We start from the raw sequence: 25,031 nt of genomic DNA on the forward strand, positions 1-25,031 counted from the left end.
TACAGACAAACGTTTTGTTTGAGTTATTGTGTCATAAACTTGTTCACTTGCATTGATTCTGTGGTTTGCAATGTTGGGTAAACATGAATGAAATTAATTTACTAATAGTATTTTACTCTACTTAATAAAACAATACGCATAGTAGACTTAAAGTTTCGCTTTTTAATTTTTTAATTATACAACTTAATATCTGAATTGAATTCTTTAGTTTGACATGCAAAACTATGACCGATGAGCAAAGTATTACCGCATGCAGATTTTGCTGATTGCATGCCTATCTTAACTTTTAATTTCGCACATTTTTCTTTCTTTATGACATTTCCCATAATTTTGCATTTTTAAATCGAAAAATCACAGGCGCCCTCAGCGATGACCTTTAAATGCCTTGACCCAGTTTGGACCTTGGTAAACACCTTATATCTGCATGTTAAAAATATCAAACAACGATTATATATCAAACAATTTTCTTTTTAGATATCATTGTTTACATTCGAAGTCAATTGAGTTCCCTTGCTTTTGTCATTTGGCCAATCTATCCTCCGAGTTTTACTGCCTGTCGCAGTGCGCATGAGCGTATAATCCAAAATGGCGCACAGTGGCAGTGAAATACAACCGGAAAACGATGAAGAAAGGTTGGAGAGAGAGCATTTTCACAAGGTTTTGCGAGCCTTCAGTCACTATAAGTAAGTAGATGAACGCATTTTATGTGATTTGACTCAAATATGTGCCATTTAACACGGGATGTGTTTTGTGTCACCGTGTGTTTATTCCTAGCGGCATCGCTGCACTCTGAAACATAGAGCGACAAAAAGTTCAAACCTGGTGACGCTCAGTTGTCTGGGAAATCATAATGTATAATTGTCGGCTAGCTGCAAAATTTTAGCGCTACGGTGAGGTGGTCGGTGATTTTTGGTAATTGCGCCTTCGCTCACCAGTAGCGCTACAAGGCCGATGGCCCTGGGGAGTATCATATAAGCGCACCCTAGCTGCAAAATTGTAGCTCTACGGTGAGGCGGTCGGTGAGTTTTGGTTTTTGCGACCTCGCTCACCAGTAGAGCTACAATGCCGAAGGCCCTGTAGCATACAAAATAAGCGCGCCACACATGGCGCGGCATTTTCATGTAACATCCCACATATTTACTGCATTTGGTCGTACCGATTTATCACTACTGAAGACTAAAAACTATACTACACTAACCTAGCTGCAAAATTGTAGCTCTACGGTGAGGCGGTCGGTGAGTTTTGGTTTTTGCGACATCGCTCACCAGTAGAGCTACAATGCCGAAGGCCCTGTAGCATACAAAATAAGCGCGCCACACATGGCGCGGCACTTTGATGTAAAATCCCACATATTTACTGCATTTGGTCGTACCGATTTATCACTACTGAAGATTAAACACTATACTACACTAACCTCAGGGATTACCCTGGCTCAAGAACGGCATGAGATAAAATCGCACATGAAAAAAAACTGTGGGAGAATTTCAAAGTCTGTGGGAACTGGACCTAACTTTCCCTGATTTTCTGCATATTGGTTAATTTGCATAACAATGAACTCAGTGAGACAGTTTTTGGACGACCTCAGCTTTCAGACATTTAATGACATGCTGTTCGTTACTACCTCCATGGTTACACTCGCTTCGCTCCGTTTTGATAGCGTTTTACAAGTCATGCTACGGCATATTAAGTCAGGTGACGCTGCCGTCCCGTTTCGGATTTTTTTTTTGTAGAAGCTATTTCGGGCTACAAACTTGGTGAAGTTAGCCACACCGTACGATACGAGGTGTCGAACGCAACACACAGGGACAGCCCGTGTCCACAGTCCCTCTATCCACCCTCTATGGATAGAGGGACTGTGCCGTGTCCAATATCTAAGCGCTATACACGTTGAAATATAGTTGCGTCGTCCATGGATTAAACGTAACTAATTATCACGAAATATTTCCATATAGTTTTCTAAACACATCGAAATTGAAAATCGGGGTTCGAAGTTTCAAAATAGCAATATTTAGCCCCTTTATATCACATTCAAAATACGACGTCCGATTACTGCGATAGCAGTCCGATTACATGCACTCAACATGGGGGCAAAAATTTGGCAACTTTGACCCCCTAAATGCCACTTCTGTCGGTGTTTCAGGATAAACACAATAAAGTTTCGAAAGGTATGATAATAAGATTTCGTTGTGCTCGTCATTTATGAAACGGCTTTGGGCGAAATTCACTACCCTGTCCGAAAACTGTCACACTGAATGTACATGTAGTTGTAATCAGAGGCGATCGAATCCATACTTTCTAGTGCGGGAGTAACGAAGTACAGTAGTCCAGAATAGTGCATTTTCGTTTTTTCTTCGCACTACCACTCGTACTGGACACGAATATTCCTTCGAAAGCGCCATTTTGAGCGACAACAACACACTGTACATCAGCAATGAACACTTGCTGTATCGACTCCAATGATTTGTCAATGAATGCAAAACTTCCTGTTGGCAACCAATCACAAACGCTGTTGAAACGGAAACTCTGCAACAGCTTTTTTCTAGCGTAATTATAGCGCTCTCTACGGTGACACAATGAGTGGTTCTGTACTGAAAACCTGCCACAGATGAATTTAGATCGCGTAAAGGTATCACGTACGCGCCATTTGAATTATTGGCGCGACTTTTTTGCCCAATTGATTTTTCTGAATGCGATTTTTCTAATTTTTTAGCGTAAATATCGCGTTATCGCACCCCAAAGTGATCCCTGTAACCTTGTCGTGTATGGGGTTTGGTATTAGCACAGACAGGTCGATCGCGTTCCATAAACATTGAGCGTGTTTCTGGGAGCCGCCATTACCGGAAGTTGGTAATGGCGGCTCCAAGAAATGTTTTTGGAACGCGATCAACGTATTCGAACAAATACCAAACCCCATACACGACAAGGTTAGTGTAGTATAGTGTTTAATCTTCAGTAGTGATAAATCAGTATGACCAAATGCAGTAAATATATGGGATTTTACATCAAAATGCCGTGCCATGTGCAGCGTGCTTATTTTGTATGCTTCAAGGCCTTCGGCATTGTAGCTCTACTGGTGAGCGAGGTCGCAAAAACCAAAACTCACCGACCGCCTCACCGTAGAGCTACAATTTTGCAGCTATATACTACACTAACCTTGTCGTTTATGGGGTTTGGTATTAGCACAGACACGTCGATCGCGTTCCATAAATATTGAGCGTGTTTCTGGGAGCCGCCATTACCGGAAGTTGGTAATGGCGGCTCCAAGAAATGTTTTTGGAACGCGATCGACGTATTCGAACAAATACCAAACCCCATACACGACGAGGTTAGTGTAGTATAGTGTTTAATCTTCAGTAATGATAAATCAGTATGACCAAATGCAGTAAATATATGGGATTTTACATCAAAATGCCATGCCATGTGCAGCGTGCTTATTTTGTATGCTTCAGGGCCTTCGGCATTGTAGCTCTACTGGTGAGCGAGGTCGCAAAAACCAAAACTCACCGACGCCTAACCGTTGAGCTACAATGTTGCAGCTAAAGCGCACCCCACTCGACCAGGGCGTGTTGATGTGGAATGCAACATATTTACTGCATTGGTCGTACCGATTTATCACTACTGAAGACTGAACAGTATACTGCACTAACTTTGTCATTTATGGGGTTTGAAATTTGTTCAAACACGACGATCGCGTTCCGAAACATTTCTGGGAGCCGACATTACCAACTTCCGGTAATGGCGGCTCCCACAAACACCGACCCCCCACGCTCAATGTTTTCAGAACGCGATATGGAGGTATAAGCTCCAGCTAAAGTAGTACAGCTACAATACTCCTTGTCCTGCAACGATGCTTACCGGGACACCATTTGACTTGCCGATAGGTATACATTCTAACATAACGGTGAGGCCGTTGGTGATTTTTAGCTCATATTTGGTTTTGTATAAAAATACCAAAAAGAGCTTATATGATGAGTTGGTTGCGTCTGTATGTCTGTGTATTTGTGGGTATGTATGTGCGGATGTATGTCCGTAACACACAAAGGCTCCCCTACCGCCAAAGCTACCATCTCAGTATTTGGTGTACAGGTAGATGCAGGGGTTGAGATGTGAATTTGTTCAAATGAACACATCAGTGTCAAAAATGTGCAAATGAGGCAAGAAAAAGTGAAATCCAGCAAATGTGCAGGAGTGATGGCATGCCAGTAAGAAACAGGCCAACTCCACTGATCTTGAGTCATTTCCTGTCATTGTTTATGAACTGTTAAATATTAACAGACCTGCTGAAACCATAGACAGTAGAGGGTGGGGGGGGGGGGAAAGACCATTTATATTCAAACTAAGAGGGGCTTGTTTATGTATGCATGTTGCTAAAGTTGACCTCCAGTACCTAAAGTTTCAGACCTTAATTACTTTTGTCATTCTTGTTTTTCTGGTTTAAATATTTCTTGTTGTTTTTCTGGTTGTACTGTGCAGAAATCATTGTCATAACATCAACGTAGAATTTTCCTCCACTGAACAGATAGAAACAACATTTATTGTTGATCATTGGTAACCCCATACTGTTACATGTATATACCAATTCTGATCAAATTTGAGCAACATCGTACAATTGCGTTATTTTTGGTTTTTTGCGACTTCGCTCACCAGTAGTGCTACAATGCTGATGGCCCTGCAGAGGTCAAAATAAGCGCATCCTGCTGGACAAGGTGTGTTGATGTGAAATGCTACATATTTACTGCATTTGGTCGTACCCATTTATCACTACTGAAGACTAAACATTACACTACAATAACCTTGTCATTTATGGGGTTTGAAATTGTTCAAACACGTCGATCACATTCCATAAACATTGAGCGTGGGGCATCAGTGTTTCTGGGAGCAGCCATTACCGGAAGTTGGTAATGGCGGCTCCCAGAAATGTTTTCGGAATGCAATCGTTGTGTTTGAACAAATTCCAAACCCCATAAACGACAAGGTTAGTGCAGTATATAGAAACGACACAGATTTGAGGTAGGGTTGACTTTTGAGAGCCCTCTGTCCAAGAGGGGGACGGGGGTCAGAAGGTAGATCTCAGACATCTCTGATGTTAGAGTGTGGCTGCCTACCTGAAAGAATCGCTTATTCAGAGCTTGATCCCCATATCTAAAATAGTACTCAGTGCTCACACATATTTTCAAAATTGCTTAATGAGATCATAATGTATAACTTTCATATCGCACCTGTTTGAAATCTATTTGATGTGGTTCAATTGAAATTGAAATATTAACACAATGCATCCGGAATCCAATTCCAACACCAGTATACATGTATCATTGGCCATACAACACTGCTGGAGAAAATGTAGTGCTCAACCTTTGCAAGTGTAATGATTCTTCACAATAAACTTTTGAGTGTTCCAATTAACTTGAATTTATCATAAATTTACTAAAATTGTGTGGGGTATTCAATTTGCTTCCCAATCTTTCCTTCGGATACTGATATCTAAGTCTGAATATAACAAGTTTTGGTGGGTATCTCCCAATGGCGTTAAAATCCTATACAGAATTATTTCTCAAGGCTTGATGTGATCTTGATGGACTGCATGTAAGCCTAAAATAAATTAATTTCTTGCTTTCATTCAGGACCCTTGCCCTTCCTCTCTGTGGAATTATGCCTGCTAAATTGTCGGCCAACACATCACAAATTTTGTATGCCAGCACGACAATCCATCTCCATTTTCACTAGATATACTATACAGTGAAACCTGTCCTTACGGACACCTCTCTAATCAGGACACCTCTCTATTAGGACAGATTTATCAAACCAAAAGTTACACTTTGAATAGAATTTCACCTGTCTATTAAGGACATCTCTATATTAAGGACACTTTTTCCATTCCCGAAGGTGCCAATAATAGACAGGTTTCACTGTATATATATATATATATATATATATATATATATATATATATATATATATATATATATATATATAGATATGTATCACTGTGATATGACTTTAACGCAATACTTGTAATTTTGGGTTTATATCAGAGGCTCTCTGAGGATGCCTGCTCTGAGCTTAGAGAAAATCTGTCTCAGAAACCAACTGCGATATCAGCTCAGAAATATCTGAGATTAGTCCTCTAACGCTCCTCTGACAAAGAGGGCTCTCAAAAGTCAACTCTACCACAAAATTGATGCTCTATAGTAGTAAGTACTCTTTGACACAAGAAGTCATTTATGTGTATTCATTCATAGATGATGGTTTACAAATTTCCAGAAAACACCCTTCTTGACTCAGAGTCACAGAGCTCAGAAATCTATTGTATTAGAGAGCAAATTTCTCTTGGAGAACTACGTTTACTTAGACAAGTAAAGCCATTGTCTGTAACGACAAACAGACACTCCTTCTGTAAGAAAACAATGATGCATAGACACAGTACTGTAGATTTCCCATAATTCATTGTGATTTGTATCCTCGGAGAGACGGTACCTGAGTTAAGTCTGCTATCTCTCCCATGTGTAGACAAGTTCACAGACTATTTATCAAAATTTTGAAAACGTACTTTTACATGTATGCACACCATTCTTCTTAATTCTCATTTTAAATAATTTGGAAAATTATGCATAATTGAAAGAGGAGATAGCATTTTGTGAAATTTGCAAGAGATTGTGTCCTCAGCCATACAGAATAATGTGATGGAAAGTAGGGAGACTAGTTGCACCTGTTTTATGAAACAAAAGGATATTGATTTTTTGCAATGGAAGTGACAAAGAAATTTGCATGCTAAATTTTCTCAGAGAATGACCCCTTCAGTTCGTCAAAACTTGCTGCCCAAAAAGTATGGCATTTGTAGTACATGTAAATGTACCTGCAGAATGTGACTTTTATGGTTGTTTAGTGGTTATTTTCAAAATTTCACTGAAATATCTAAACGTACTTTTACTAGATATTATTTAAAAATTATTCTGATGCTGCACACTAGTGCTTACATGCAGAACTGAAAAAGTTTTTAGAAAAGTAACCTTCAAGGATACAAATCAAAGAGTATTGTGGGTAATTTATTGTACTGTGATAGAGTCCGTGCCCTGTAGTGAAGATTGATATTGTACACTGTACCGTGTACTACAATTTCCTTGCATACTTGAAACAAAGTCACACCAGACTTGTATAGCAGTACATGTACATCCTATTTCAATCTTGACAACTGCTTTCTATCACCCAAGCACCACTGGTTATCTTTGTCTTGTACTCAGAATTCCTTACTGCATCAATTTGGCTTATCAGGAATTGGATAATTAGGAGTGTATTCGTATTTTGCCAATAACCTTGTAACACCATCATTTCATGTTCTTACCAAACACAGAAAGCATGCGATAGAGAGGGTAAGCAAATCACAGACAGATTTCCATGCCTTGCCGGAGAGACATCGGAAGATGCTTCCAGATTTCTTGCCGCAACTTGGAAAAATTCGAACCTGCATTGATCATAATTATGAAGTCCTTAAGCTGATCATTGAACAAGCAGATGACATATTTGAAAATAAAGCTCATGGACCGGCTACAGTAAGTTGAATGATGCAGTAGTATGTTGAATACTAGAGTTGTGCTGTCATGTCTCCGATAGTGTTTAAGCCTTATCCTACCAAGTTCATACAGTTACAGTATGTCACCATCAGGTCCGGTGGATAAAAACCAGTCACAGAAGGGTAGTTTGGCTTGGCGTATGATTTAAGAGAGTCAAAATCTAAGTATGGTGGCTTCCTGCCTCCCATTTAATTAGCAATGCCCCTATTTCATTCTATTTGACATTTTCGAAGTCCAATGTCTTACTGTAGATACTAATTTCTAATTCTCATCAATAGTAATTATTAAATTGCAGAGAACTGAAGTAAAAACTTGTGATGAAACATTGATTCTGTATTTAAGCCTCTGTTGTACAGCTCACTGGCCGTCTCCAGGTTAGCCCTGTCTCTTTGTGATGTCTCTTCCATAAAACCTGTGTTTAATTCATAGACATTGGCATCAACTACATGATTCTTCCTTCTAGTGTACTGTATCTAGGTTGTCCCTTTAAATAAAGTCCAACTTCTCTCTACCATTAGACTGACAATGTCAACGTTTTACCTGGTATAAACTACAGGATTCTGATTTGCACATGCCTGTCAGCACTTTTGATTTGGACAAAGTGAAGACAACGCTGAGACAGTTTGTCAGGGATTGGTCAGAGGACGGCCGTTACGAGAGAGACCAGAGTTATACCCCCATCATTGAGGAAATACAAAAACTATTTCCAGGTGACCAGTGGTAAGTACATGTAGCATTTTGTGTGGTCAATGGTTGAGCTGGGTTGCTAAAGTCAGGCAGTCTGCACATCAAGTAATGATATTTGGTTAACTATAGGTTAGTAGATTTAAGGTTCCAGGACAAGAATTATTGTGCCCTTTCAGATTACATGTATGAATTCTCTGCAAACAACTGAGCCTGTAAACCCACTTATATTTTCTGAAAGCCTAGATATGCCAAATGCTGTGATTTATCAGGGCTCGAAATACTTTTTTTCAACCACCTGTCCACTGGACAAGTCAATGTGAAAAGTACCTGTCCCAGTGAGAAAAGTACCTGTCCAAAATGGCATGATTTATTCTAAGAAACTATACTAATTTCAATTCAATTCAACAAGCTCATGTCTGTATCGTATGCAAACTGGCGTAACAGTGCCCTCGGTATCGAGATAGCTCTGAGAATCTCCCAATCTAAGAGATTTGAGACGTGACCTTAGATAAATCAACATGGCTGCCTCCTGTAAACAGTGATTAGATATTATGGAACTTTCTTTTACTTTTTTCTGACAGGTAAATATCCAAATAATGATTTTCAAAATTTTAAAAGGTACATAAATTTAAACTTATGAATATTTGCTGTAGTCAATAGGTTGAAATACTGGTTGCAGGCTGAAAAAACCTACCTGTCCGGACAAGTACTTTTCAAAACTTCTTGTCCCAGGCCAAATTTCACTTGTCCGGGACAGGCAGACAGGTATAATTTTGAGCCCTGTTTATGTTTATAAATCTATTTATATGAGATTCATGTGACAGTCTAACGTCTGAAAAATCGTTGTTTAAGGTCCTTTTGGATTTATGTCCAAGCACAGGGATTCATAATGGCCAGAAATAGATGAGTAATCCCATATGTTGTTATCAAATGAATAGTAAATCATATCAAGATGCAATAGTGTGCATAGTTTTCATTGCTTGCTACAACTGGTATATTGTAGCTGGCCTAGTACTAGGCAGTGTACAATGTGCCCAGACATACGCTCATACATGTACCATTAGTTATTGGGCCTCAACAGTAGACAGTACCCATGCAGTGAAAAGTCCTTGTTCAATAGCATTATTTCACAAAAATTCTCTGATTTTGGACTTGCCACCTTTTATTGTGTGATTTAATCATATTGAGATATATTTAGAAAAATAAAATGATCATGTTGGGTTTCCCCCAACCTTTTGATATCAAAACAGTTGTGATGTCAAAGGTCAAATAGTTCTTATTAGAATAAAGGTTATCGGATGTCATGTAAATATAATTTGATGGTGAGACCAATGTGACCAATGCGCACTATATAACAAAATCCACAGGTAACAAAAGTAGCTAGGGTACTGTAAAATAATAGATCTGATGAAAATATCTGTTAACAATACAGTGCATAACAACCCACACTATATTCCCCTTGCATATATCACATTTTGCCACATTGTCAAATTAGGTCATCATGTTTCGATTAATGGTGCTTTGTTTGAAGGTTGTGATACCAATAATCACTTTCCTATTCCATCCATTTTTCACCACGTTGAATTTCCAAGGATGTCTGTTTCTATTGCTGATATTTCATTCAAGATGAAAAAAGGTCAATAACAAATTTGATTTGGATGCATGTGCTTCAAAAATCAACATCAAGTCAGAGTGTGTACTTTATATGGGGTTACAGGGACAGGAGCTGTAATCTTGATGATTTTTACCCTCCCTGGCATTTTTGTTTTGTATTTCAAGTAGCAATTCTTGCTCTGCTTTCCAAAGCGTGTTGAAACGTGCACTATCGTGTTCTTCAACAAGCATGTATACTGTCATTGTGTAAACATTTGAATTTTAGTTTAGATTAGAATATACATGTACTTATCAATAACAACAATGCAGTCTACACAATAATACAGGCTGAGTTGACAAGCCGAATACTTTGTATATATGCTCTAGGGAGAAGAACAGGATATTGTTGTTGACATTTGAAACAAAAATAGTGAAAAAAACATCTAAAGTTTAGCTACTGTCCCTTTAAACAGATGGTACCCGGTGTGTCTAATCTGGTGATCACCAAAGTTTTTGGAGTTACTGTAAAAACCCAATCAATTCAATTACTTTCAAATTGTAATTGATATTTTAGGTCAAATTATAAGGGTTTTTTATGGTACAGATGATATAGCTACGTTTCAATTGCAAATTAATCAAGTTTTTGGCTCACATGTTCTTTCAAGTCAATTCAACAAGATAGTTGTGAAACTCTATCTCCTTACAACAGCAAAAAAATTACATTTCATATTTCTGTCTAATGATTGGTCTCCCCATATTTTTTCATTGTTCATATCTTTTCCTTCAGCAATGTGAGGGAAGTGAGTGTCTTGGTACCTGGTGCTGGTCTGGGAAGGTTGGCATTTGAGATTGCCAGGAGAGGGTACATGTGCCAAGGCAATGAAATCAGCCTCTATATGCTCTTTGGATCAAACTTCATCCTTAACAGGTACAGTGCTGCCATTTACTGCATACAGTTGTACACATAATTGTTAGCTTGAGTCCCCAGTGAAGTGAGAAGACGACTTCTGTTGATCTAATATTAATAGATTGTAATTTTCAGTTGGATACTCTCACTTTGGATATCAACCCCATGTACAATGTACATACATTTCTTTTAGACATCTACATAACAAAGACTTGATACAGAAAATGCTGGAAAATATAGTGAAGTGTTGGACTAAGGCACAGTGGCACTCATTTCTCTGATGAGTGTACATGATTTTGATTCCATGTTTATTATTTATTTTCCATGGAAAATTTACGTCAAAAGAAGCTATTACACAATAAATCTTATAAACAGTATGCCTGCTTGAAGAGGGAAGTGGGTAAGGCAGGCCACGTCAAGTTGGCATCTGTCCTGGTCACCTAATTTCTAGACGTGTTCCTACATGTATAGCTTTGGCTAATCAGGGGTTGAATTCTCCACATTGCAAATCACATTCTTCTCAGCTCTCTGATCACACACAATAGAGCCATAACTGCATGTACATGTATCTCATGGGAGACCATTGGGTATAGATTATCATATGAGCAATAATGAAAATCACAGAGATACAATGTGAAAATGGGCATTTATGATGCAGAATACACAATTGTACATTTCTTGGAAAATCCTATTAAGTATACCTTTTATAACACCTACCAAACATAAGAAGGCACCAATGTCAAAACCAGCCATGTCCATTTCTTCAACAAGTTATTAAAAGCCCAGTATTTATATTCAATTTCTAACTCTTTTGATGTTTTGCTAATTATATCACACAAGATTTTTGAATTTTACAAAGAAGATAAAGTTTAAGCCCTTTATAAATTCAGTTGGCCCAAATGCTAACCCAAAAGAACTGAAAAGAATAAAAAAGGTCTTCATATTAAAGTTGCAATATGGATCAAAATTGTCGATATTTTTTCTTAAAACTAAAGCAAATAGACCATACTACGTTGAAGTATTCTTCTTAGCTAAGCCTCTTACCAATCCCGGCACACAAACACTTTCATTTTGATACGTTGCGGCCGCCTAGAAAAGCTATTTTGTAAACAAACTTTCAAAACAAAAACATTTGCGTTTTCTGCTGTGCACGTGACAAGTACCACCAAGAGTGATGACGTCTCAATAGAGTGCACGTTGGAGGATGATGTTGACACGATGACAGAACTTGACATATAAAATGATAATTAGTTCCAGAGACCAGCTCTGGAACTGTTAGTTTTTGCTCACTTTCCTTCTTTCTTTCTTTCTTTTTTCTTTCTCTATTTCCGGTTTTACTACCATAGAACATGCTATACACAAATTTTACCTTAATTACCCAGAATGCATTGCGACACGCTTATGACATCATCGCTCAGCTCGGACGGGTTTTACGGGCATTTCTTGTTTGTTTATTTATTTATTTTTTATTTGGCATTGCTCAACTATCATATTGCGTTCAGTTATTAATAATTCTAGCTTTCTTTCGCTTTGTTTTTTGTTGCTTTTTGATTTTATTTTTCTCTAAATACCCGCCGTACGTGGTGCTATACTGTTTCGCCCGAATGCTCATGAGACAAGATGGCGGCGTATTGATCGCCTCGCTCGCACAGAGAGAAAAGTAGCCTTTCCCTCAGTTTACAAGCGCGACTGGGCACATCGTGTACCTAGGCGAGTGGGTGTGCTCGAAAACGATGATCAATGCAAAATTTGGACTCAAAATCGGCTGTTTTGGTGAAGAAACTGCCCTCCGTATTTCTGAGGAGCCACCAGCGGTTTTTCCTATATCAGTCTGCGGGGCTGTGGTGGGAGGCTGTTTAACGCCGGTAACACACAGCCCTGCCATGCAGAGCTAGGCATTCATAGTGAACGTACTGTCTGTCATGCACCGGCATGCGTTGGCTGCACGTAAAAGCAACTCAACTTTCCAAGATCAAATGGTCAGTATCTTGTGAAAACAGCGACATAGCAATGAAAATTGTTTTAGTCTGTGCTTTTAATCAAATGAAAATGCATGTGGCTCAATTTCAACGGCCTAGGTCCGATGTTTCCTCTCGTCTGATCATCGTCGTAAATGACACGCCTCTTTACGGCAACAACTCAGCGCTACCCGTCAAGTGATTGATTTTTGCGTAGGTCAGCGGAGCGAAAATTATTGCTCTGGCTCGCGAGAATGTCGTCTGATAAACATTTCCGTGCGTTGTCACCCCCGTATGTATCTGGTGCGTTTTTACCGTACATGTAGGCATTTGTAATCTGTGTACTGTAATTCCCGGACTGCCTTGCTTTTAGTTGTATTATGGTGTTTACTGCTATCAGCCCTGAATATTAAAATCCAAAGCACTCTTTCATTCTGCACCTATCTTTGTCACACATTCTCTGTTTCTTCCGCTGCTCTGGTCTCTGGAACTTCGCTTTTGCTTGCAAATGCTTTCTAGTTCATTGTAAAGTTTGCATTTGCCTAACTTTGGTAGCATCACAATGTTTAAGAAATATATGTATATCGATATGATAAAGTACAGCTCTACAAATGATCATGTGATTGATTTTTCTCACCCATATACGTGTATGTCATTGCCTCGCCGTATGCACCTACTGTGTACGTTCGATCGAGCGTGGTTGTGTACACCGCCCCGGTTCCACGTGCCTGACAGCGTTTCCGCAATCCTCTCCCCGTTGCATGTTGTTACATTTTTCATGTTATTTAAAAGGCGAGGTATCTGCACGCTATATTTATTTGAAAGCTTTGCCCACTTCAGTATCATCCGCCACTGCAGAAGTTCGGCAACTGTCTTGCCCCTCAGTCTGGTCTTGCATGGCCACAACAGCACATCGATCGATGCGTCGTAAATGAGGTCATGCCATTAATGATGGAGACTGCAGTTTTTCTTTGTTTCCAAAATATTCATATTTGACCTGAAAGATATAGATTATCAATGAATGCTAACAGATCTAAGTTATTTCCTTGCGGAGGGACTATGGCCCGGTTCACATAACAAATCTGGGGTCCGCATGGTGTTGGTAGATCGGTGTAGCATATTATGGGACTAGGGTCCTTGCCAGAGGACACACTGCTGGCTATCAAAGTTTATCATCACACAGTGGTGACGTTGGTGTTTTCGCGAGAAACTGTAGACACAGTCTGCCTCCTCGACGTGGTGCAGTAGTCGCTTGTCACACCTTTTTCTGGTTCTATCTTTCGACCTGACCAAACAATGTTTATTTTGCCGACATTTTTGGCTGATTTCTTCCATTTTTACTAGGCTGAATCAATCAGCAGAGACCCAGGCGCGGGCAGAGACTTACCTGACCGCTTGCCCGTGGGAAGGCTAGGCATGTCGACACGATGTTACAATTTCGCAAACCGTTACCATGCACCAAATACGCATCATGCGTACATGTTCAAATGGTAAAAATGACGTTTCAAATTCTGTGCTTTACTCTCGCAAACAGTATGTACCAAAACAGCTATTTATTCGATAATTAAATCAATTTACTCAAATTAGAGCCATCCCCGTGTTCCTGTTAATGATCGAATCTGCAAATGAAATTGTTACGGATTTTTCTATAAAGTTAAATCTTCGAAATATGAAGGTCAATTCTGATCCATATTGCAACTTTAAGTGACATCCCAGTACATGTATCCTGTGATGTCCGCAGAACATCATCTTATGAAAAGAGGATTTTTATCTCACGACCATTTGGACTTCGTGACCGTAACCAAATATACAATAAAGATCATAGATCAAGTTTACTTATACATGTAAACATAATCGACTCTTTCCATGTGTGTTGTGACAATTTCCAGATCATATGGAGTAAACTATTTAACCATCTATCCGTGGGTTCATAATTTCTGCAACAATAAATCCAAGGAAGATCAAATCCGGCCTGTGCACATCCCGGACACGGATCCCTCAACACTACCCACCTCAGCCTTGTTTTCCATGGCAGCGGGAGATTTTCTGGAAGTCTACAAAGACCCAGGTACGAATTTCAGACATTAGATGCATGGATCCAAATGTCAAGAAATGTTACAGTCAATCTCAACTTTTAGGGTGATACATGTATGTCTTGCACATTTTGTGTGCAACTTTAACGAGTGTTCATGAGTTTCATAAAGCATAGTGACATTTGGTGCAAAAGGATCACATTATACTACATGTACATCTTCCCACATATACTCCCCTCTCCTACCCTCCCTTTCCCTTACTGTACATGTACATATACCATCCAGTGTGTTTGAGAAAAGAGATAAATTGCATGAAATCAGGGAACTCTGGTATTATATCTGCTGTCACACCAGTAAAAGCCACTTTGGAGCACAAGAAGCTGTGACTGATAGGCAGCCTTAACCCTTTACCGGCCAGACAGTATCACTTCCCCATCTGCCAAGTCAGTGAAAAGTGGTATTGAGTCATATTTTCACCCACTTGGCTTAGTATGTTATAGCAGCTATACTGTATCTCTGTCTTTAGGGACCTTCAAATCTGTAAGTCTTTGTTAAAATGCACCATATGAGATATGTTTTGCTTCACTAGTAACCATAGACCCTCAAGGGTCTCTGTTTTAACCAACTTGACGTAATGGTGAAATATGAAATTGGCAGGAAAAGGGTTAAGAATATTACCTCCCCCCCCCCCCCCCCCCCCCCCCAACTGTCTTTCAAATTTAATGTATTCATATCCTGTACTGGATTAACTCATCCCATGTACATGTAGTCCTATGCTAAAATAGTAATTCCAATGTTGTGTTGTATCAGTTGGGACATTTTCACAATTGTGATAGATGTCAAACTACAAAATAAGTACATGTATCAATTCATTTTATTTTACAGATTCATGGGACTGTGTTGCTACCTCGTATTTCATAGATACAGGACACAATATTCTGGCTTACATTGAAACTATTTATAATATACTCAAGCCAGGAGGGTACTGGGTGAATTTAGGTAAGTGGCATGTTTCCACGGCTGTCTGTTGCAGTGCTTTTATGTTCGTTCCAGTTTCAAAATAATTAGTTGCCACAGTGTGATTAACTGTACCAAGCAATGTGATGTTATGGTTCAAAATGAATATTTTGGTGCAAAAAACTCCATCTTCCATAAATTCTTTGTTTATGTCCATTGAACTCTTTACCAAGACTTTTTAATGTCAAGATATGCCTTGAAATTGGAAGGGATTCCAGTAAATGTCCCATGGCGTTCTGAGTCATCACATCATACATGGAAGAGCATAAAGCGTAGCAAAGTCTGAAGTAATAAATCTATCCAGAACACATAATTCCTAAATTTTGTTGTTTCACCTGTAAATTGTCTACTTCTGTTTGTTAAAAATTAATTTTCATCCCCATAATTTGTTTTGGATGGGTTTTGTATGTCAAAAGAAGGCATATCAAAAGACAATATCAGTTTAGATTTGTTGAATACTGTTTCTCTGTGTACGCTGTGTAAGCTTCATATCAGAATTATCAATTGCAAGTTCATAAGCAATACTTACATTATATTTAAGGGCGTATGCACGTGTAAATTGAAAGGCTGAAACTTGCACTCAACCCTTCTATAAGCATAAAAATCAGGGGTCACCATGTGAAATTTTGTACTAGGGAAACAATTACCAAATTTTTACCAACTCTCTAAATTCAAAATGGCTCCCATCTCTGTGTTAACTCTATGGGGAAAAATTAAATTTTGATTTTCAAAAAAATACACTTGTGAACACTCAAGTTACTCCATGAGCTTCAAATTGAGCCCAAGAGATGGTAGACCATAATAAGTTTGAGAGTCTGAATATCTGTCCCTGAGGTGCATTCTACATGTTCCTTGACTATTTATTACTGACATTTGCATTTACTTCCAATTTCACTCATGAATAGACAATGAATGAATATAATTACTCATCATATTATCATCAGCACTCAATGTTCACACACAGTATCAAAAGCAAACTCAACAAACCTGTCCTTTCCCTGGGTAATAATATGTCATCATTGTTTTTGCAGGTCCACTGTTGTATCATTTTTCTGATATCGCTCACGAATCGTCAATTGAATTAAGTTATGATGTTGTCAAGAGAATCATCAAAGATTTTGGTTTTGAAATTGTGGTAAGTATCTTTGACATAATTATCTTGCAGAGTTCAGTGTTTTTGTGAAGGATTGAAAGCTTTTAACCCTCTTACTGCAATGGGTTGGGCCAATCCTATTGTTACCAATAGTGATTGTGGACCAGGGAATTGGAGTTACAAGGTTAAATGTCACCAGGGTCTTTGACTGACTTTGCAGGGACCCTATGGGTACAGTATAGTATTCCAAAGAAGCAGTAACGACGGAACACTGAAACTTTTCCAACACATGTAGTAATTCCCACACAGGGATGTTAGGGTGAGAAGACTTAGGTCTTACAGTGCATAATGTGTATAAAAACTAATGGATTGTGCCTGACCCAACAGACAGGGGATTAGAGTGAAGAGGGTTGATAATGATATGACATACACAGATGAAGATGAGTCCATCAAAAGATTCACTTTGAATAAAAAAGTTCTGTGGGTTTGATTGCCATTATCGAAAATTTCAAGGAATCCCTGATGGACAATCAAGTTTGACAGGAAATTTGGAGAGGGGACAACCAAGCACAAAACTTAAAGCCGCACTTTTCAATCCCAGGTTCTCGCATTAGTGGAGTTCTCCTCCCAGTCAAACACACGGTCAGTATGATGTTTGATTTCTATAACATTAATTACACAAACTGATCTCAACCTTTTGTCACATTTTGCTAATCCTGCAAACAGAGGTTATGCAAGCTTTTGATTGACGGTCGATTCAAATCGCCAACGGTCATTAATTCCCCACCACAAACGCTCGAATTTCCTAAAAAATTGTCTTCCAGTTGCGTTAAACTTTGAATATAGCCACAGAGTTCGATCGGCAGCAACTTAATGCTGACCGCTTGGCAGTCTGTCTGTGTTTTTGCGGCCAGGGAAAACTAAAAAGTGACATTTTCTGGTGTCCACTTACACAGTGAACGCCGCCATACCTTGGCGTCCTTTTAAAGGGAGGCTCCGCCTTTAAAAGTATTATGGTTTTTTTAATCCCACAATCAACTTTTGATGTGACCTGTATCAAAGTATTTGAAGTTCTTGGTGTATCAAGATAAGACAACCTTTTAATTTCATATATTTTTTCATATTATTTATATCTGCATGTTTGTGTATTTATGTAGCCATTTTGTTGTTTTCTTTTTGCAGAAAGAGAACCAGGCAATGCCATCAACGTACACACACAATCAAAAGAACATGCTGAAGTATGAATACTCCTGTATCTTCATTGTGTGTAGGAAACCAGAGAGACCCCACAGCAATGGAACACTGGATTATGAATCATCGTAACGCAAGTCAAGTCTGTTCTCAGTAGTCATTTTGTAGAAGACAGAATTTGCCTCAAAGTGTGCCATACATGTATCTTATGCCAGGCTTCGTTTTGGAATGATTTGTGTATTCTTAACCCTTTGAGTGCCAAACTCAATTTTTGTGATCCTTATAAAGTTTACCTAAGTCAATTTTTGTGACACTTTTGCCAAAATTTTGATAAAAAACTGTGGCCAATGAAATGTTGAGTTCATTTGGTCCAAAATTATCACAAAAATTACAGAAAAGTTCATAAAAATTGGTGAAATGTTGCACTAAAATTTTGGTGGGAAAAAATGCAGCACTCAAAGGGTTTACACATACATGCATCAGTCACAGTGCTTGTGGTGGTCTAACAGGTTTTGTCGCCTAGCAAGTAGACAGGTACAAAATAGCGCGTAATACATGCCTTTTTATGCATGCAAATTCAATGCAATGGATTGAATTGGGATATTGGGGGAATTTTATAGCTCATAAGAGCTTGTATTAAGTGCATACTGATGTGGATGGTATAGAGCTCAAATAGTATCACCATTCTTTTTCGAATTGTCAGTTCCACAGAACTATGGTGGCTAAACCTATCTACAAAATTGAAATTAATGATTGCAAAAATCACAACATTATCAAATAAAATCGCTTTACAATATGTTTAACACTACAATTATTTTTGTATGTGTATGCTGCTGTTCTCTGAAGTTTTGTGTCATGTTTGTCCATTCCCAGGAATTCATGACAGACTTGATTTAAACTGTCGACTTTTACATGAACAAGGTTGTCTTTACGAGATGTGATAATAACTTAACTGTCAAATAGGCACGCGAGATAAAATTTTGCAAAGCCAACGTTAAAGAGACATTCTCTCTTTGAGATATCTTTTTACACATTTTATTTTAATAATATTGGTCACTATTTAGTTTGCAATTATCAAGATCCATTAATGTCAAGTTTTTAACCTTGAATGTATATCACTGACTCTATTGTAATCTTAGCAAGGGAGTAGAAGGCAGACTAAATCTTGTGAGCCCATGACGTGTTGTAATACAGTGGATTTGTGCCATGAAACCACACTTTTTACTTCAAATTTGCACAATCTTGACATAATTTGAGACCCAAACTTGACCATTGACAAGAAAATACGTTGTTTAAAATGTTACGAATCAACAAATGCCTCATCAAAGCAATGTGGACTTTGTGAAGGAAGCTATTTCCTCGCTGTATACGAAGTATATGGCTTCCCTCACGCAAACTCATACCCCCTCATTGTCACAGTAATATACAGCAGTAATGGTATGGCAATAATTACTGTAGATAAATTGGATACCTTACTTGGACAGAAAACAGACAGTGCTGTATCAGATAGCTCAATGGAATGGTTGCTAAGCGCTATAAGCCATACATTCTAACAAATTATTCAAATTTACCTGGAATGTTATCAGTGTGACGGATTTGAAAATATCTTGGTAATCATACTGCTAAATAAACCTGGCAAATGTTTATAGAGCATCAATGTGTGATTATTTGTAGGATTTAATATTGTAGTTTTTTAATGAGGACATGCTATTTTATCAATTAAATGCAAACATGAATGTATCAAGCAGCAATATCCATAAACAACTCATAATCTCACAACCGTCTGTTTATGCATGTCATTAAACCTCTCAGCCAGTGTTCTAAAGCCTGCGAGTTGAACACCACCGTAAATCTCAGAGTTATTTATATCCATTTAGAGATGTATAACACACTACAACATTAACCATAGCGAAGTCCTTCACGATGCAGGGCTAGGAATGGTGACCACAGCATTATAGTAAAAGACTTAAAGAAAGTAGATTTCTGTTATTAACAGACACTGCAAAAGGGAGTGTTTGAAAAATTACATAATCATGAAGTGTGGAATTTTTAATGCCCTTCCATATAAGTATGGGCGTATAAGTTAACAAATTTGGCTTATCACAAATGAAACGGTATTGAATTAATGTAATGAAATGAAATATTTGATTGAATTAACAGAAGACTGGTGTGAATTTGTAGAACTTGTCAAACATTTTAATTTGTAACAGTGTTGTCTTTTACAGTATTGCATTTTCTTCTGAAGAGTTAAATGTCTTAGTGCTTATATTTTAATCTTTCCTTTTGTTCTTTCAGTTTTTCTTCACAAGGTGAATTCTTTTTAAATTGTCAATGAGTTAGCATTTCTGTGTGTTGTATATGTTCATTAGAATCAGTCTGCCTGTCAGCAGGTACCAGTTTTGATAGTGTTTAACCCTTTCACCACCATGGTTTAGCCCAAACCCATTGTTATAATCGTTGATTGTGGACTTGTTTACTGGAATTGGGGGTGAACAGGTTTAAAGAGCAGTAACTTTTGATGTATTTTCTAGTATTTATCTTCTCTCTGTAAAATGTGAAATCTTGTTGAAATGGATTGTTGGTTTGACTTGTCAACACAGCCAGTATATAATGCCCAATATTCTTGAAAATTAAATTTATGCCTGGTTTGGAGTAAAATTCATTTGTCAACAGTAGCATTGCACATTGCATGCTATGTTTTGTGTTTTCAAAGTACATAACCTATTACAAAAGTTTTCAGCTCCACTGTCTATCTTTCAAAGATACTCTAAGGTGAAGGTGAAGAATATGTACTTGTTTTCTAGAACAAAAATATTGCCAATATCATTCAAAGTTACATGTACCTTCGTCATTTCAGTTTGAATTGTGGCAAACTCATTCTAATGAAGAAAATTAATTTACCGCCAACTGTAACGATTTGCTGAAATTCAAAACAGTTAAATTTTTGTGTAAAACCATAGTTAAAATGTAAACTACAATGTACGCTCATATTCACATACTAGTGACTGTAGAGATTTCAACATTCTTTTGTGAGCACACCTGTAAAATACAGAACTTGATAGTTTACAACTGTTTTCGTGCTAACACAAAGGTGCTTGAAAGCAATCTGAGAAAGCATGGATCTCACAGTATCTGTGACTACTGATGTTTAGCCATGCCATATTGGCATATCTTGTGTGAAATCGGGACAAAGTCACACAAATGTGTGTCTATATATGAGAGCTGTTATCAGGATTTGAATAAGCTGAAATATGATTCTTTTTCTTGCCTGGAGCTGTGTATTGATGCATCCATTGCCTTTTCCGCAACGAAGGAGAAGTCTGATACACTTCGTTCAACAAACATAAGGTGTCCATGCCTAAATCAGCTATCCAAGATCATCTGTTGTCATTCTAATCTGACAATTTTTGAAGCTGTATACAAAATAGTGAGTACATTTTGAAATACTTTATGCACAAAGAATGGAAAGTATTGATTAAACAGCAGATCAATAAGCAAAACATGTAATAAGATTTTGTACCCAGTAGGATGATGCCCACTGAAATCTAGGTTTTTCAAAGGTTGCTAGTGTTTTTGCTAGGCCTGTAGATTTATCATTTGTTATAATTTCATTCTGATATCAGTAAGATATTGGTTAGACCATTCGAAGGTCAACAAGTTTTTGAAAGGGGAGAGGTCATCGGCACTGCACTCAAAGGTCGTATGGAGCCCATACAACCAATATAAATACCATCCAAGGTATGTTGGCAATTGATGAAAGTTAAAAACATGTTTGTCATTATGTACATTGTAAAATTTAAATGTTGCAACTATGTTAACATGATTCATCTAGATATCTTGCATGAAATACATGGTTTGTAAACAAGAAAGTTGCATGGGCACATTCCTGCTGACCTTCCTTACTTACAGAGAGGGCAACCTCTTAAAGTCATTTGTTAACAATGTCAATACCAGCTTTCTAATTAGACACACAAGCACTGTGGTACAGCGCCCTCTATCAGCCGAAGTGAAAATGTGGTTGATAGAACAGTGTGCTTCATCATGTAACATGATGGATAGCAGGAGTTGGAATGAAAAGATGGAATTTTTAGCTCCGCTGTCAGTGACGCGGAGCTTATCAAATAGGTTGATTTTCCGTCGTCGTCCGTCGTCCGTCGTCCGTCGTCGTCGTCGTCCGTCAACAATTGCCTTCTCCTCTGAAACCGCAAGTCCAATTGCTTTGAAATTTTATATGCAGTTCACTTGGGGTGACCTTACTTAAGTTTGTTCAAATCGTGGTGAAATTTGCATATTTGTATTTTTGGGGCAAATTTTGGTGTTTTTGGTAAAAAAATCTTCTTCTCTGAAACCGCTTGAAATTTGATATGCAGTATACTTAGGGTGACTCCGTCAGATTTGTTCAAATCATGGTGAAATTTGCATATTTGTATTTTTAAGGCAATTTTTGTCATTTTTGGTGAAAAAATCTTTAAAAATCTTCTTCTTCAAAACTACCAGTCAGATAGCTTTGATATTTGGTACATATGTCCCTAGGGATGATCTATTTCAGATTTGTTCAAATTGTGCAGAAATATGCAAATTTGCATTTTTAAGGCAATTTTTGCCATTTTTGGTCAAAAAATGTATTTCTCAAAAAGTACTGGTCTAATAGTTTTGAAATTGGGTATACATGATTCTATAGATGAACTGAGTAATATATATTGAATTTCTGATGAAATCTGAAATTTTGTATTTTTGGGGCAATTTTTGCCATTTTTGGTCAAAAAATGTGTATTTTCCAAAGCTATTCATCTGATAGCTTTGAAATTTGGTATACAGGTTCCTACAGATAAACTACATGATATTTATTGAAATTATGATTAAATCTGCGATTTTGTATTTTTGGGGCAATTTTTGCCATTTTTGTCAAAAAATGTGTATTTCTAAAACTACTCATCTGATAGCTTTGCAATTGGTATACAGGTTTCTACAGATCACCTTAATGATATTTGTTGAAATTATGATGAAATCTGCAATTTTAAATTTTTGGGGCAATTTTTCCATTTTTAGTCAAAAAATGTATTTCTCAAAAAGTACTGGTCTAACACCTTTGAAATTTGGTATACAGGTTTCTATAGATGAACTAAATTTGATCTTTTGCAATTTTTATTTTTGGGGGCAATTGTTGCCATTTTTGGTCAGAAAATTTTATTCTTAAAAACTACTCATCAGATAGCTTTGGTTGACATGTTCTTAGGGATGATCCGATGTGATATGTTCAAAGTATGATGAAATCTTCAATTGTGTATTTTTGCATCTTATTTTAGCCACTTTTTCTGGCCACTGCATTGAGCTATCAAAGATTTCCACCTTCTTCATCAACATGTGTAAAAAATAGTTATTCTCTCCATAAACACAGCGGAGCTATATCAACCGCTAGGTCGCTTGTATAAAGTAAGATTTTAGAAAAATAAAAGAGTAAGATAACAAAGTGTTAGTCATCAACATAGCTAGCTACTCTCTATTTTCATATGTCCTAGTGCATTTATATAAAACAGACTGTAATTACCTGAATGCTTTTATGGCATGGCAGAACTATAGTTTTGCTTCTGTATATGTATTGAAAGCTTTGTCAACCTGTATTGTCACCTCACAGAGCAGTTAGGGTATCAATAATAGTGTAACCCCTCTTTTGGATAGTCTTGTCATGTCAAACTGAAATAGTGTTCTTGTTGTTTAAAGACATTATACCGAAAGTGTATGTCATTGTATTTACTTTGCAGTCTTGGTGCTCAGCATAACTTATAGACAGTGTGTGTGTGTGAAATGTGTCTGTGTGATCTCTTAAACTTCACCAAAGATTGGAATAGTGTCCAATGTTGATAGCACACACATTGTTATCAACGGGCAAGGGTCGGACATCTTTGAAGCTTAAATCAGATAATTCTGAGGTTATCCTTAATTTCTTTGATATGCCCTCACATGATTTATGAAATGTTTATCGTATCAGAGCACATAGTTGTAAGTTGTCTTTTTAAAATCTCATTTCAAATTCATCATATCTGTACTGCTGTAGAATGTATACCAATGGCACCTCTCTGTACCAGTAACACCTTAGTGACTTCTTATCCTACATGCTGGCTCCTGTAGGAAAACTGTTTAACAGCCATACCCTTTGACCCTTTGTTTCACAGTCAATTAACACTGAAAGTGAATGGATTTTCAAAGCTAACACACACTCCCCAATCATCCTGTGTGTAAATTCTTTTGCGTAAATTATACAGACCAGACTAGTCCAGACTGAACCTGCTATTTAACTTTCTGAAGCTTCTTTTCAATTTGTTTACCTTGATCATGGTTGCTGTAGTGGAATGACCATGCCTTGGTCAAGCGTGCTTGTATTCATTTAGTCTCCTGAAGCGTGTCACAATAGATGTATTTACATGAAATAAACCATGCATATCATTAATAAAATTGTTTTCCTGTCTCATGCACTGAGTACCCTTGCAAAATTCAAGCAATCATCTTCAGTTGAGTGGCAGGCATCGGATGACTAGCAATATGCAGTTGCTCACAAGGTTTTATCTAATGAGGGGGATTGCCATTATGTATGGCAACTTAAGGAGTCTTAAACTAGGGCTATTCTCTACCTGATTGGCTGTTTGGGGATAAATTTAATAAGAACAATGAGTTTCACCAACCAATTGGCTAAAAGCTTACACATGATGCTGCATCCCAAGATACACTGTACTAGCCTTCAAAACAAAAAGTCATGCATATTGTCCGACATAGACCAACCATATAACTATGTTTTGACACTAACAATTAAGAAAAATGAAAAAAAAAGAATACTTAATTTTACCAGAACAAGGAGCTTAAGATGCAGCCTTGCTCTCCAAATCCTATCAGCTTGAAACTCTTTAAAATCATCACTTGTTTCCCAACACTTTCAAGGGCGCCCTCACCGGTGGCGATAGCTACTATTATTCATATTTAAATCTTGGT

The 25,031-nt window shown here is 37.7% G+C and overlaps 1 protein-coding gene across 1 annotated transcript; it reads left to right on the forward strand.

Annotated features, from left to right (window-relative positions):
- The first annotated feature begins 529 nt into the window (after positions 1-529).
- LOC139116799 (carnosine N-methyltransferase-like) lies at positions 530-24,500 on the forward strand. The gene is made up of 8 exons (XM_070679476.1): positions 530-683; positions 7,349-7,547; positions 8,125-8,288; positions 10,636-10,776; positions 14,603-14,781; positions 15,632-15,745; positions 16,795-16,898; positions 18,039-24,500. The coding sequence occupies exons 1-8, from the start codon at positions 586-588 to the stop codon at positions 18,177-18,179; spliced, it is 1,140 nt and encodes a 379-aa protein (XP_070535577.1). The 5' UTR covers positions 530-585; the 3' UTR covers positions 18,180-24,500.
- Positions 24,501-25,031: the final 531 nt, after the last annotated feature.

The sequence above is a fragment of the Ptychodera flava genome, chromosome 18 (assembly GCF_041260155.1).
Source record: "Ptychodera flava strain L36383 chromosome 18, AS_Pfla_20210202, whole genome shotgun sequence".
Taxonomy (NCBI): Eukaryota; Metazoa; Hemichordata; class Enteropneusta; family Ptychoderidae; genus Ptychodera; species Ptychodera flava.